The 15605-nt window shown below is 52.3% G+C and overlaps 1 protein-coding gene and 1 long non-coding RNA gene across 3 annotated transcripts in view; one reads left to right on the plus strand and one right to left on the minus strand.

Annotated features, from left to right (window-relative positions):
- Positions 1–5423, plus strand: part of HOPX (HOP homeobox) — a 31717-nt gene extending 26294 nt beyond the window's left edge. For both annotated transcript variants that reach the window (XM_039541935.1, XM_039541934.1), the window contains exon 3: positions 4786–5423. In XM_039541935.1, the coding sequence (XP_039397869.1) occupies positions 4786–4863 (78 nt within the window). In that variant the 3' untranslated portion in view covers positions 4864–5423. The remainder of the gene's footprint in view (positions 1–4785) is intronic.
- On the minus strand, positions 779–8813 carry LOC120406807. Its single transcript, XR_005599599.1, has 3 exons — positions 7017–8813; positions 4019–4020; positions 779–825 (listed from the first exon to the last, which is right to left on the minus strand). It is a non-coding gene; the product is annotated as an uncharacterized LOC120406807 (long non-coding RNA).
- Between the last annotated feature and the right edge of the window lie 6792 nt (positions 8814–15605).

Consider the following 15605-nt stretch of genomic DNA (forward strand, 5'->3'; position numbering starts at 1 on the left):
GCCCCATGGCACAAGCTCAGTGCTGCCCCCCAGTGCAGGCCCTGTGATGTGTTGCTCTTTAGCCAGCCACACGCAGCAGCTGGAAAGCTTGCGTCCTGCCTGCTGCTAGCACCAGGATGAAAGGGCACCAGGGACATTAAAAAGTAGCTGGTTGAAAAGGAGCCATGGGAGTACGTTTCGATGCAGCATTTCATTAGCCTGTGGGAGTAGCTTGGGCTGGAAAGCTGCAAGGCAAAGCGGGCCAGCAAGAAGGGCAGCAGCTGCAGTGCCCAGCAGGGCTGCCGCCATTACAGGGTTAGCCAGGGTCAGGAACCAGCCCCTCTCTCGGGATCGCGTTGCTCAGGGGGCTAGTTGCACTTTACACCGTTCCCCGGAAGCATTTGGTTGGCAATGGGCATGGCTGGAGCTTCCCTGCTGAGGTCAGAGAGACGTTTCCTCCCGCAGAACGTCATGGCCCACCACAGCCTCCAGCCTTGACCCGAGCTCAGAGGCCTGTGGTTGGTTCCAGTACGATCTTCCCTTATCTGGGACCAGAGCTAGCTCCCAGGGCTGAGCAGGGCAGACAGGCTAACTCGGCGCCAGCCAGCACAGCTCCTGCACACTGCGGAGCCAGCGCTGGTCAGGGCGGTCAGCAGAGTCAGGAGCTTCCCCCAGGCACGCTGCAGCCTGAGTTCATTCCAATACCCAGAGACACAAGGGCATGCATACAGCTCAGGCCGATACTCTGGGTGTAACCTACTAACACGCTCAGCATGGGCTGAGTACCTCGTCCTCCTCCCCTGGGCGTTACAAATGGGTTTGTTTTCATTCTTCTCTGGAGAAGACCTGTGAATATACAGGGGCAGGGGGAGAACAGGGCCTTACTACTTCCCAAGACAGCTGCCATACTCTTCTCCAGGCTGCGTGAGGAGCCACCAGCTCTCCCACATTCAAATCAGATCAGTGAAAAAGTCCCCCATCTAAAGAGCTTGCTACCTCCTTTCCATTCCTCACCTCACCTTCTTAGATCAGGCCAGGGCCAAGCGGTACTCTTGGCCTGTTCTGTGCACTTGAATGCCCATACAGCCAGGACACCCCACTATACTCCCTTCCCTCCGTGGCTGGCTAGAAGCTGGTGCCCCGTGCTGTTGGGCACAGACCTGCCCACGGTGATCCATGCCTTCGTGGCCAGCTCAAGGCTGAATTGATGCAGCTCATTCTATCTGGGGCTGACGCCACCAGCCCCGAGAACGTTCCAGTCCAGACACATACACACAGCGCAGCAGCCCGGGTCACCGAGAACACATAGTCCTGGTGTTCTGCTCTGCACCACAGCTACAGCCTACTGGAGCGCAGACACTGCTGGCCAGTAGGAGGCAAGCGCATGAGGCCAGGAAACAGATCCTCACCCTGCAGCTAGGCCTACGGGAGACTCACGCCCACCGGAGAGGAGAGTGACTGCAGACCTAGCCACTTACACAATGAGAGACAAACGTCAGCTGTTAGCTTCCCCAGGGAGTGTGTCACTCAAACCCACACCCAGAGACACCCAGTCGTACTACATTAGTTCTCCTACAGGCTGAAAAGCGAGACTAGGATTGTTACGTCTCTTCTTAAGGAGGCCAGGACAGTGGAGGGGGCCAGATGAGCCCCGGATAGCACCAAGCACAATGCGCAGACCCAGGAGGGTGGAACTGCAAACAGGGCCGGCTCTAGGCACCACACTCCAAGCATGTGCTTGGGGCGGCACTTTCCAAGGGGCTTAGGGCGCAAAAAGCCGGGAGCCGGCCCTGAGCGGAGGTGAGCTGCAGCGGTGGGGTGGGGGCACGGGGAGGGCCACAGGAAATAACCATCCCCCCCAGCTCACCTCTGCTCCACTGCCGCCTGCTCAGCTGTTTTGCGGCAAGCCTGGGAGGGAGGGGGAGAAGCGGAGTGGCGGCGGTGCGCTCAGGGGAGCAGGCGGAGCGGAGGTGAGCTGCGGCGGTGGGGGGCGTGGGGAGGGCCGCAGGAAGTAACCCTGTGGGGGAGGGTAGAGGAACCGTTCCCCCCCAGCTCACCTCCGCCTCCTCCCCCGAGTGCGCTGCCGCTCCGCTTCTCCGTACTCCCTCCCAGGCAAGCCAGGAGGGGTAGGAGGGGAAATGTGGCACACCCGGGGAGGAGGCGGGGCCAGGGATTTGGGGAAGGGGTTGGAATGGAGTGGGGAAGGGGCGGAGTTGGGGTGGGGCCAGGGGGGGGCACGGGAAAAATTTTTTGCTTGGGGTGGCAAAAAACTTGGAGCCGGCCCTGATAGCAAAGCACCCACTGGGCCATTTCCATTTGATAGTTTTCTTTTTGAAAAGTGCCAAAGTTGCATCTAAAGAGAAAGTCACCCCAGGAAAACCACTGCACCACATGCTGCAGGCTGTCTCTGAGCGCCGGGGAAGTGGCATGGAAAGGGCCCAGGCACCTCTCACACTGTATAGCTCAGAAGTACCATTGCAGTCAATGGAGTCACAATGGTGTAAACATAGTGAGCCCTGTCTCTGGCCTGGCCTGCATAAGTGGCGCTGGTGTAATATTCATTCCTTTGTTCCCAGCACACTTCTCCCTCTTCCGTTTACCCAGAGTGCAACTGACATCAGTGAGTGCGTCAATGGGGAGCAGTGCAGGTCTCTGTGTCTAACACCACACTGCGCTGCTGGTTCCAGCTCTGCTGCGGGGTGGGAATCAGTCACACACGAGCCTCTTCATGCCGATCTCCTGATTAAAACAAGCCCCACGAGAGAATCCATGCTCCTCACTGGAGTCTCCCCTTAAGAGACTTATTTCCCCGGTTAAACGGTGACATCAGCCGATGGGCAGAGGCCCTGCTGTGTGTTAGTTTGTTAGAGATGTGCTATGGCTCTGAAGTTTCACTTCTTCTTTCTTTACAGAGTAACGATCAAACATCACACAGGGCAAAGGGTGCACAGAACTCACGTCTCTCTCGTGAAAATTACTGCACATTAAAATTTGACCTTCCTAGACAAGCTTGTCTGCTCCTGAACCTGAAATACTCCTATAGAGCTGAGGATGTTTGAAAAAAGGGTTGTTTATGTAATAAATCAAGACTGAGGTTTTAGTTATATAGCACATGTACTGCGTCTAATACTATTAATATCAGTGTTTTCCATCTGCAGTGCCCTGCAGTCACTAGTCAGACACCAGAGAGACTTCTGATGAAGTGCAAAGTGGTAACTGGTCACCTGTTTAGGACAGGACATGTCAAACAGTCCAGCTAATCGAACTGACAGGGAGAAGTTTAAGTCGCTAGTTACCAGGCTGAAGTTGGGCCAATATCCCTGTTAATGATGATAAGTGTTAGGAAAAGTGTTGTAGCTCCAAAAATAACTGCTAACAGCAAAATAGCAGCTCACAGGCATAGGAGTGCTGTGCTTATTCACAGACAAAGGGCAACATTGGACTGTCCGTATGGATGACTTATTTCAGCTGCTGGCTTTTTATTGAAGGCACATGGAACTGATGACAGGACACATTTTATTATGTAAGTGTTAAAAGGTGGCAAAGGGGAACACTACGGAAATACAGCAGAGCTGAGGCATTATAACATTGTATAGTAGGCATCTACTGGGGATGACTTCTTTTAGATTAAGGGAAACGAGGCAAAGAAAAAACAATATGCAGGCTCCTGTGGAGAGCACAGTGTGTGTGACTCACTCTATACTAGCTGCCATCTTGGGCTAACTCACAGGGCACGGCCCTCCAGACAGGCTAGGGAGTTCACTTTACTCTTAAAGGTGCAGAAGCTAGAAAATAGCCTACCTGCACCACAGAGATCTAAATTTTTAACCAAACTGTACCTATATCCACAGAGAGCCATTCTGCTTCTTCCTCGTGCACTTTGAAATAGTTTCCTCTTTGATTACCACCCTTGTCATCTAAAGCATATGTTGGTCCCACCATTGGATTGGAGGACAAGGGGAGTTTCACTACTCCAGGTTTCCCAGCATTGCTGCTCATGCAGTGCCAATCATATTCTGGCCATTTAGGCAATACTTACTTCTGTGAATTAGAAAATCAAAAATGCCAATGTTAAAAATGTGACTTAGATGATCTGTCCTGCAAAATCTGCAGCAAAAAGACACACTTTAGTCCTATAGTGAAGATAATTTCCACACATATTAAAGTGCACTGTGATCACAGCTTTCAATATGCACATACACTTGTACTCACTACCACCAACCAAGCCCTATTTGTGTGCTTGGAGATGTGCAAACATCAACTCCCATCGTGCACAAAGCTGCCTGCAGATACTTTGCCCATGCAGGATTAGGGCTATAGTACCTGCCCTAGGGAGCTTTCATACCTATTTTATATGTAAAAGATTCAGTCCAGTGACCCACATTTCTTTCCCCACTCTCTGATGTCTACATGAACTGGGAGCACATGACTGCTGCACACCTGGTAGCAAAGCAGACCCAAGACAGCCACATCTCTCATTCTCTCTGATGCTTTCTCCCATCCCGGATTCATCTGGTTGTGATGTAAGACTAGTGGAAAGCTCGATCCTACTGACAGAGTCTTTAGAAAGCAAGAACATAAGCCTGTGGGTAACACTGTCAAAAGCACCTAACTGACTTAGGGACTTTACTCCTGTTGATTTTTGGTGGGACTTTAGGCTCCTAAATCAAATAGGCACTTCCGAAAATGTTACCTTATGTGTGATTGCAATGGAATAGGAAGTTATAGCAGTGCAAAGACATTGTTAAGTGCATCATTCTAATTTCCTTCAAAATAGTCATCTTTGTACAATTCTCTGTTCTCTAGAAATGGTTCAAGCAGCGCCTTGCAGAGTGGAGAAAATCCGAAGGACTCCCTTCAGAGTGTGGATCCGTTAGAGACTAAGGAAGATGACTCGCTTTGTCCCTACGCACTGAAAACAACTGATTTTGCTTTTCCTTCTCGCAATAGAATTTATGATCCAAAGTAACATCCTGCTATTTAACATGGTGTTTTATTTAAAGTGTACATAACCAGAAAAAAATAATGATATAAAATTGTATACAGTTCTTGTAACGTATTACAAGTGGCTAAGAGGAGAGCAGCTGTACCCTGTGCGGATTAGAGTTCCATATGGCATATAAATGTAATGTCAGCTGCACAGAGCAGAACCAGTTAAGGACCTCTGAGCAAAGCTACTACGAAAGGGCAGAATGATAGTATGAAAAATGTCCTTTTCTTCTGATCCCCGTATGCACACTCAGTGCCAGCATTAACATCCTCTCGGTTCCCGGAACAGAAAACCAGATGTGTCCTTAACCTGAGCTTCCTCAACTCAACACACAGAGCATTGAAAGTCACCACAGAGGAGAACTGAGGACATCCGTAATTACTAGATCATGCCAAGAACCCTTGATTTTATCTGAAGTGTGTCTAATAAATGTCACTAAATGAAAAGGAATATTTCTCTGATGTATTAATAAAATTCTAACTTTTTGTTAAAACTGAAAATATTTGTGTTCTGGTCACACTAAAGTCAGTTCAAGGCCAGACGAGCCCCCACCCTCAGATCACCTAGTCACAGGGCAATGACCACCATCCTGCCACCCGCATGCCAAGCCAAACAACCCGAAGTAGATGTTCACATTCTTCAGCCTGGGGTGCTCTTAGCACATGCTCACGACCTCACTCACAGCCCATCCAAAGCATTCACTGTGACAACATAGGGCTTTTCTTCCCTTCCACAATAACTGTCTTTAAAAGGTTGCTGGCCATTTTGCAGGCCTTCCGCATGTGGCAGACCCTGGGGCAGTCTCATGACCGGAGGGATTTTGTCCCACTGTTGCATTTTTAAAAAGCTTTTGGATGTATATTATTTGTCCTCCAATTTCCAAGCTCAGGAAATGACGTGTGGCAATGCAGGTTACTGAGATGACTCTGATTTACCAGGGGTTCTCAAACTTTTTCTTTCTAACCCCCTCACTCCCCACAACATGTTATAAAAACTCCACAGTCCAGCTCAGATGCTCTGGCTCAGGGCTCCAGTCCCGCTGGGCACCAGCCAGTCTAACGCCAGCTCTGTTTGGCAGACCCCCCTGAAACTGGCTCGTGGTCCCCAAGGGGTCGTGGACCCTGGGTTGAGACCCACTGCTTTAGACCAAACCAAGGGGTGGGAATCATTAGTGTACCCCAAAGCTCAGTTCCCACTGTACTGGTGAGAGTCACTAGTCAAGCTAAAGCAGTGTTTCTCAGCCTGGGGGTTGTGACCCCCCAGGGAGGTCACAGCCAGGTTTGGGGGGGGGGTCGCAAGTGCAGGGTTGGCTTCCTGGTGCGCTTTAACATTGTGCCGTTTGAAAGCCTAACGCCTGGGCACTCCTCCAGCCTCTGGAACGCCCAGGCCTGAGTTAGGGGCCCAGGCTCCCCATAGAATGCATGGGGAGAGCTAGGGGCTAAGAAAGGGAATCTCAAAGCAGGAGTCACCTAAGCTAACCAGGACTGAACTGCAGAGGAAGGAGGTGGGGTGCAGGCACCTAACTTCCATTGCTTTTGACGGACGGGTCTGTCTCTGCTCCGGCATCTCTGCCATGAACCTGTTCCTGGCATTGGCCCCACGCTCAGCCCTTTCTCATGAAAAGAGCAGAAAGGGGCCCCTCCCGTTACAGCCAGCAGCCAGTGCCCTCCCTTGAGCATGAGACACCCATTTTCAAGCCCTGCTCTGACTGATTGGAGCAGGGACGCGCAGCCAGGGCTCCCAGCTCTCAGAAGAGGCCCTGTGGGATATTCAGGGGCGGGGATGGCTCAGTCTCTCCTGTTAAAGTCATTCCACCAGGTATAAATAGTCACCTGGCTCAGAGACAGCAAGTGAGGGATTGACTCTAACCCAGTGACTGGGGCCCTCAACTAGAAGATGCCAGAGCCTGGTTGAATTCCCTTCTCCAAAGCAGACAGCGCAGGGATTTGAATTTGGATCGTCCCAATCCCCAGGAAACACCCTGCCCACCTGACTCCTGGAACACATCCCCACTCACCCTGTCTGGGTGAGATCGGCGCACACCTACCAGAGTGGGTCCCTCACAGGAGAGAGGCAGGGAATTGCCTGGCTGGAGCATCCTGCTGGGGCAGCATCAGGACTTAGGCACACGCAAGGTTGCCCACCAGGCGAACTTAGGTGCCTGTGGGCATTGAGATGGCAGCTGAGCAGGGCTTTTGGGACCATCAGTGGCACCTAAATATTGAAAGAGGCAGTTAGGTGCCCACATCCCTTTGTGACTCCAGCCCAGAAACCCGTGTCATAGGGTGGCCTGGTCCTTCGGGGGGGGGCTAGGCTCAGCCCGCCTGCCAGGCACGGGATGGGTTTGGACTTGGGGCAGGTGACCAGGCATCACGCACTGGTAGCCCCAGGCAAAGCTTCCCACAAGAGGGGGGGCTCAAGAGCCCAGGAAGGCCCTAGGAGGCCTCTTTGGAGCAGGGCTGGCAGCACTCCCCTGCGCAGAGAGCTGTGGGGGCTGAAGGAAAGAGCTGGGGCTGTCCTGATACAGGGGAATGTACAGGCAGGCCAGCGTCAGGGCGGACTGGGGAAGGGGCTCTCCAGGCTTCCCAGAGGGAGGGGCTGGTAAAAGTGCCCGGCCAGGAAAGGGATCATTGGAGGGAAGCATTCAGGGAGAACAAGCTGGCTCTGGGAAAGGGGGTACTGAAAAGCCGACAGCAAAGAGGGGCTTGGACACTTGCCCTTGTTCATTAAGGGGGAGGGGAAGTCTCTCTTCCATCGCCCTGATTTGCTCAGTGCAAGGCCCTGGTAAGGCACCCCTAGCAATCCAGGGAAGGCCCAGCATGAGTGTCTGTTTTGTTTAGCTGACCTGGGGTGTTTTAATACCATCTCCTGGAAGGGATATTTGACTTGCCCAAGCATCTGGGACATGATTTGAAAGCCTGAGAGCAGGGAAATTGAGGCAGCTAGGGGCAAAGGTGCTGAATGAGGTTGCTCACAGTTTTCATAGAGATTTCTAAACATTAGCTGTGCTGGCCCACAGCAACTGGGTGGGGTAGGTTTGGGAGTATGGCAACAAACGTGAGAGGGAAGAACTATTGCAGTGTCAGACCAAGAGGCCTGAGTGCAATGTAAGCTTTTCTCCCTGACAGGCGGGAGTGGAATCTCTGCTATTCCCTAACTGGCTGACATGCATGCCTTTCCTAGCTCAAAGAGGACCCGATCTGGCGGCTGTCATGAGTGCTAAATATTTATTCCCCCAGTGCTCTGAATACCATCCCTTCAAAGAGCTGTGGAATTGCTCGTCCCAGTGCTGGGATGCGTCACATCACCATGGAGAATAGCAAAGGCTAGACATTCACGCAGGAGCAGAGTTACAATGCAAGTAGCTAGAGTCCTAGCATCCTAGGCCCTTGTATTTAAAGCAATATCACACTTGTCCTTGCTGGAATTGGTCTAACTGATGCAGTGATGTCAGAGTCACTAGAGGAGAGAGAAAAGCAGCAGGTTGTTTTTTTGCAGGGAGGGGAGGTTTAAGAACTGATGCCAAGGCGAAACACTGAACATCCTGCATTCAGCTTCCAAACAATGAGCATGAATACAGCCCATAAAGGCGGCAATATTTAAAGGGCACTGCATGGCGCACTCAACACTAGAGCCAGAAGGTGACTGAGCATCAGCATTGCAGCATCTAACGACAGCTGCCCTACCGCTCAGTGGAATTTTCAGCCTTGACTTAGGCCTTGGCTACACTTGAGAGTTACAGCACTGTTAGTGGCTTCATAGCACTGTAACTCACTTCCCGTCCACACTGGCAAGGCACATACAGCGCTGTATCTCCGTGGCTACAGCGCTGCTTGTACTCCACCTCCACAAGAGGAATAAAGAGTATAGTGCTGCTGCTGCAGCGCTGGGGTGCCAGTGTAAACAGAGAATAATCTTACTATGCTGTAACTGACTTCCGGAACCTTCCCATAATCCTTTTAAGTAAAGATTGCACTCTTCGTTTTGTTGTGAACTCAGGGCTCCCAAAGCTGCTTATCTAAAAAACAAACACAGCTACTGTTTGCTGTGAATGAGCAGAGGCAGGCAGGGGGCTCCCTTTGGAACACCCACAGCTAGTGTTTGCTTGAAGAGAGGGGGAGGGAGGGGGCTTGAGGAGAGAAACTGCACGGCACGTGGGAGGGAGGGAGCGGGGGTCCGTTTCAGGGAGGCTGCTTATCAGCTGCTGTTTGCTTTCAGTGAGTGAGAGAGGGGTGGGGGAGGGGGTCGGAACTTGCAAGGCAGCTGCTGACAGAGGGTCGGCTCCAAAAATCCACTCTCTCTCTCTCCCCCACGCTCCCTGTCACACTCCACCCCACCCCCATCTTTTGAAAAGCACGTTGCAGCCACTTGAACGCTGGGATAGCTGCCCATAATGCACCACTCCCAGATGCTGCAAATGTGGCCACGACAGTGCACTGGCAGCTGTCAGTGTGGCCACACTGCAGCGCTTTCCCTACTCAGCTGTACGAAGACAGGTTTAACTCCCAGCGCTGTACAGCTGCAAGTGTAGCCATACCCTTAGGCTCAAGAGAATGAACAGAACACGGAAATTGGAAGTGATCCATTCCCTGTTGTCTAGTCCAGCTTCTGGTAGTTGAAGGGTTAGGGATATCTGGAGCGTCGGGTTATATCCCTGACCATCTTGGCTAATAGCCATTGATGGGCCTATCTTCCATGAACTTATCTAATTCTTTTTTGAACCCAGTTATAATTTTGGCCTTCACAGCATCCCCTGGCAATGAGTTCCATTGACTGACTGCGCTGTGTGAAGTGGGTGTCCCCCTAGTTCTTCTGTTATGTGAAGTAGTAAACAACACTTCCTTATTCACTTTCTCCAAGCCATTCATGATTGTATAGACCTTCTATCATCTTAGTTGTTTCTTTTCTAAGATGAACAGTCTCTGTCTTTTTAATACCGCCACATGTGGAAGCTGTTCCATACCCCTAATCATTTTTGTTGCATTTCTCTACACCTTTTCAGCTTCTAATGTATTTTTTTTTAGATGGGGCAACCAGAACTGCACATAGTATTCAAAGTGTGGGTGTACCATGGATTTATATAGTAGCTGTATGATATTTTCTGTTTTATTATTTATCCCTTTCCTATAGTCGCTTTTTGGACTGCCGCTGCACATTGAGCAACGGTTTACAAAGAACTAGCTACTGACTCCAAGATCTTTCTTGAGTGGTAACAACTAATTTACACCCCATCATTTTGTATGTACAGTTGAGATTATGTTTTCCAATGTGCATTACTTTGAATTTATCAACACTGAATTTCATCTGCCATTCTGTCACCCAGTGCCTCAGTTTTGTGAGACTCCTTTGTAACTCTTCACAGTCTGTTTTGGACTTAACTATCATGAGTAATTCTCTATCATCTGCAAACTTTGCCACTTCACTTTTCATCTCCTTTTCCAGAGCATTTATAGCACAGGTCCCAGGATAGATCCTTGGAGAACCCCATTATTGCTTTCTCTCTCCATTGTGAAAACTGATAATTTATTCCTACCTTTTGTTTCCTATCTTTTAATCAGTTACTGATCCAAGAGAGGACCTTCTCTCTTATCCCATGAGAGCAGTGGTGAGCTGGAGCCGGTTCCCACAGGTTCTCAAGAACCGGTTGCTAAAATTAGACCTCTGTGGAGAACCGGTTGTTAAAGGGCCAGGGGGTGGGCAAAGAACTCCAGCCCGCAGGCCAGACCATCCTGTTGCTCCCAGGATTCCCAGCTGGGGAGGCTGAGGCTCCCCGGGCCCCTCCCCTGCTTCCCCCCAGCTGCAGCATGGCCAGCCGTCGGCACCAGCTGGGCAGCTCAGCTGAGCTTGGGAGTTGTGCTGCTGCTGCTGCTGCTGCTGCTGCTTTTTTGAGTGGCCCGGCAAGGTGGTGGTGGTGGTGGGGCTGCTGCAAGCTCCAGGGCTGGCCAGAGGGGAGGGGAGGGGAGGGGGCAAGTGGGGCAATTGGGCCAGGCCCTGCAGGGGCCCCCGGCCCCACGAGTATGTCTCCCCCCGCCCTGGCCCCTCCCCCGCTCCCTCCCCCCTTAAATCAGAACTTTTTATAGGGAACCGGTTGTTAAGATTTTGGCAGCTCATCACTGCATGAGAGCTTACTTTTTTAAGGGCCTTCGGTGAGGGACCTTGTCAAAGACTTTCTGAAAGTCCAAGTGCACTATATCCACTGGATCCCCCTTGTCCATGTTTGTTGATGCCCTCAAAGCATTCTAATAGATTGGTGAGGCATGATTTCCCTCTAAAAAAGCTGTGTTGACTCTTCCTCAATATATCAGGGCCATCTGAGTCTGATAATTCTGTTCTTTCTAGCCATAGAGATTTTATGGGACAGTTTGATTTATTTAAGATTTGTAATTTATTTGACTCTATCCTTTCTGTCACATAGTATGCAACTCCCCCACGAGCACAAACTACTCTGTCATTCCTATATATTTTGCACCCTGGTATTACTATTGATTATTATCATTCCACCAAGTTTCTGTTATGCCTGTTATATCAACATCCTCATTTATTGCCAGGCATGTTAGTTCACTCTAGTATTTAGACATGTAACATTTGTATATAAGCACTTGTACATTTTGTCAATATTCAGTTGCTTTCCTTCACAGCTCATATTTAAATGGAACGCTTTTACATTTGACTGTTCCTCACAAGCTTCTACCTGTATTTTATCAGCTTCTTTCCTATCCTCTTTACTAGTACCCCATTTAATAACTGCATTGCTAAGGGGTGCTATTATCAATGGCTATTGGCCAGGCTGGGCAGGGATGGTGTCCCTAGCCTCTGTTTGCCAGAAGCTGGGAATGGGTGACTGGGGATGGATCACTTGATGATTATCTGTTCTGTTCATTCCCTCTGGGGCACCTGGCACGGGCCACTGTCGGAGGACAGGATACTGGGCTAGATGGACCTTCAGTCTGACCCGGTACGGCCATTCTTATGTTCCCTAAATATGTGCGCCTCCCCACCTATTGGCATTCCATATGGGATTTTGAGTCCATAAAGCAAAGAACAGATTACACTTGAGCATATACACATTGTCACGGACTCACAGAACGTGCCCACTCATGGCCCTGTGCGGTCCGTGGAGGGGTGTCCCTTCCAGTGCAACAGCCCTTCTCGGGGGTCCAGTCTCTCTTGGGGTCAGGCCCCTCCACCTCCTGGAGCCGCATGGAGACATGTCTGTCTCTCACCGTGGGCCCCCTCAGGGAGTCCACGCGCTCTGGACCCCCCAGGCCTCCTCACCCCCAAAGGGGTTGATGCCTCCTGTTCTCTAGACCGGAGCGACTCTCAGCCAGCGTAAAACAGGAGGGGTTATTGAGATTTGAACCCAGCACAGGAATCTCTCAGGGCCTCAGGCCTGGCCTCCCTCAGCCCAGCACATCCTAGTCCCCCTGCAGCCAGGTGGGATCTGCCTGCTCCCCCTCTCCAGCCCCAAGCCCCCCTGCTTCCCAGCTGGGCCTCCGATATCCCCGGCTCTAAGCCCCGCCTCTGTCCATTGTCTTCTCTCCAGGTAAACAGGGTCATAAACAGGAAGGCCTGGGTCTCCTCTCCTCTGGCCCCTCTGGCTGGAACCGGCTGGTCAGGTCACCGGGGTCCTCTCTTCGCAGCCCATTGTCCTCCCACTGGCCAGAACCGGCTGTGACTCCTGAGCTGGATGTCCGGGTCCCCAGGTCACCGATCGCTGGGGTCTGCATCCTCCAGGCCATCGGCCAGGGTCCCAAGTTCCCTCTCCGGTCCTCTGTAACAACAAACTCCCTCACCCCTCACCTCGTTAAACCTGTAACACCTGGGGACACTGAGTCCCCCTCCCTCTACATGCAACCCACTGGAAAACACAGAAAACCCAAGAAACCCCCCCCCCCCTCTTCGTCACACACATCCTTTTCATCTGTCACAGTAGCAATACATGAATAATATCCTTCATTTACAAAGTAATCCAAGTGTAAATCTATCCTAAGTATTATTTAACTGTTTCAGAAAAGTATGAGAATAGAGCTGGTTGAATAACTGATTTTTTTCAGTTCAGTGGCCAAACTGAAAAAAACACAGAAAAATGTTTTGTTTTGGGTCAACCCAAAATGACAATTTTTCAATATTTCCTTACCCTAAAAGAATTTTTTTTTGTTTTGGGTCAAACAAAACATTTAGTTCAACTCAAAATAGAATATTTCATTTCATTTTGGGAGCTTTTTACACTTTGGGGGGAAATTAGCTAAATTTTTAAACAAATCATCATTTTGAAACAAAAAATCAAAATGTTTCACTTCAGCATTTTCTGATTATATTTTCCTTTTTTTTCCAGTCAAAACTATTCACCGAGTTCGACCCAAATTTGCAAATAGTTTCAGTCAACCTGAGACTGCGTTTTTTGGTGAATAAACTATTTGCGAGAAAAAAATTCACCCCACTCTAACAGTGAATGGAAATCGCTTACGAAAAACATGAGAAAGGATTTCTGCATTGGACTGTAGGTGCCTCCTGGTGAAGCGAAAGGCATGTCTTTGCAGCTCATGGTGGTTCTGGGCCCACCCATGAAGATGAAACTAAAACATGTTATATAAGGGCAATGTGGCGTCTGATGAGCTACAGCACTTGTGGACGAACTCCTCCCACAGGGCGCCGCTCTGAAGCAAAGGAACTCAGGGCCTGGGGAGTATGATCCAGCCCTAAGAGTGCAAAGAGATACTCTGAGTTTTTTTTATTTTTAGACACATTTGTATTTGAGAACTTGGGTAGAGACACAGCGTATTTAAAAGCAGCCGCAGTTGAATCACTGGAGGGCTTTTGCCTGGATCGCCCACCTCTTCTTTATTCAAACTCCCCCACGCATACAGTCTATCTACAACAGGGTCTCAAACTCCCGGCCCATGGCCATCTGCGGCCCGCGAGCCTCTCCAATGTGGCCTGTGGGGCTCCCAGCAGTTTTGGGGCCGGGTCTCTCCCTTGGCCCCACCTGCCGCCCCCGGGCGCTCCCCCCTCAGAGGCCCCAGCAGCGCAGTGGAGCTGAGAGGCATCTGCCTGCTCGCTGCAGTGTCTGCCGGCCCTTCCCTGCGGCCCAGGGCCTGCACTCCCTTCTCACCCCCCCAGTCCCCAAACTCCCTCCCAGAGCCTGCACCTCATCCCCACCAGAGCCAGATTAACCTTTTGTGGGCCCCCCGGGGGGCAATGGAGCATGGTGCAGGGGGTTGGTCCCTGGCGTGAGCGGCTGGCCTGGGGCATAGCGTAGTGCCCAGTGTGAGGGCACTGTTTACAAACCTGCAGTTGCCAGACGCACAGTGGCCTGCCCAGCCCTTTGCTGCCACGCACAGACCCCCGCCCCCGCCCCAACACTGGAACAGCCCTCCAATTCCCTATGGCCAGAGCTTCCTCGGACCCACTATGCCCAGCGCCCCTGCCCCCCAGACCCTGCCACAAATACACAACGCCCTGCATAACACCACCCCTGTCAGCACCCCCACAGCCCCACCACAGCTGCACAGCACCCCACACAGACCCCCCACTCCCTAGTACCCCAGCACACACAGATCCCCCCTCAGCCCAGCACCCCCACCCCAGTCCCTCCAGACACACCCTCTCCCATGCCCTGCTGGGAGTGCAGGTCCTGAGGCAGGGAATCGCTCTGGCCCCTCGGGAGTGGTGTGATCAGCCGGGACAGGACCTGCCCCAGCCAGTCTCCCTCAGGACCCACTTGCCTGGAGGGGCCCAGCCAAGCCCCCCCCACTGGTCCCCCCCACACTGGTTGAGACTGGCCAGGATACTGCCCCGGTCGCAGGCGGCTCAGCCCCAGGGAGACGGGCGGGACCCCGCAGGTGGTGGGAAGCAGAGGCTGCCCGGAGCCGGAGGTTCCCTGGGGTCTGGCCAGGGGGCAGAGAGAAGCCGGTGGGTGGGGCCAGGGGTGAAGAGGAGCCCTCGGCAGGCAGGGCAAGAGGAGCAAGTGGTGGGCAGGGTGTGGGGAGCCAGCAGGCTGGTGGGGTCTCGGGGCGCAGTGCAAGCAGAGCAGGCTGGGGCCCCTTCTGAGCCTGGGCCCAGCTCCATGGCGCTACTGGCGCCATTGTAAACCTGGCTCTGATCCCCACACCCCCTCCCAGAGCCTGAGCCCCATCCCCACACAACCTCCCAGCCCCCACACCCCCTCCCAGAGCCTGTGCCCCATCCCCACACATCCCCAGCCCTCAAACTCCCTCCCAGAGCCTGCACCCCCTTCCCACACACCCTCCCATCCCCACACCCCCTCCCAGAGCCTGTGCCCCATCCCCACACAACCTCTGAGCCCCCAAACTCCCTCCCAGAGCCTGCACCCCCTTCCCACACACCCTCCCATCCCCACACCCCCTCCCAGAGCCTGAGCCCCATCCCCACACAACCTCTCAGCCCCCACACCCGCTCCCAGAGCCTGAGCCCCATCCCCACACAACCTCAGCCCCCACACCCCCTCCCAGAGCCTGTGCCCCATCCCCACCCACTCTCCCATCCCCACACTCCCTCCCAGAGCCTGAGCCCCATCCCCCCACAACCTCCCAGCCCCACTCTCTCCCAGAGCCTGAGCCCCATCCCCACACAACCTCCCAGCCCCCACACCCCCTCCCAGAGCCTGAGCCCCATC

This window comes from Mauremys reevesii, linkage group 5 (genome assembly GCF_016161935.1).
Source record: "Mauremys reevesii isolate NIE-2019 linkage group 5, ASM1616193v1, whole genome shotgun sequence".
In the NCBI taxonomy this organism is placed as follows: Eukaryota; Metazoa; Chordata; order Testudines; family Geoemydidae; genus Mauremys; species Mauremys reevesii.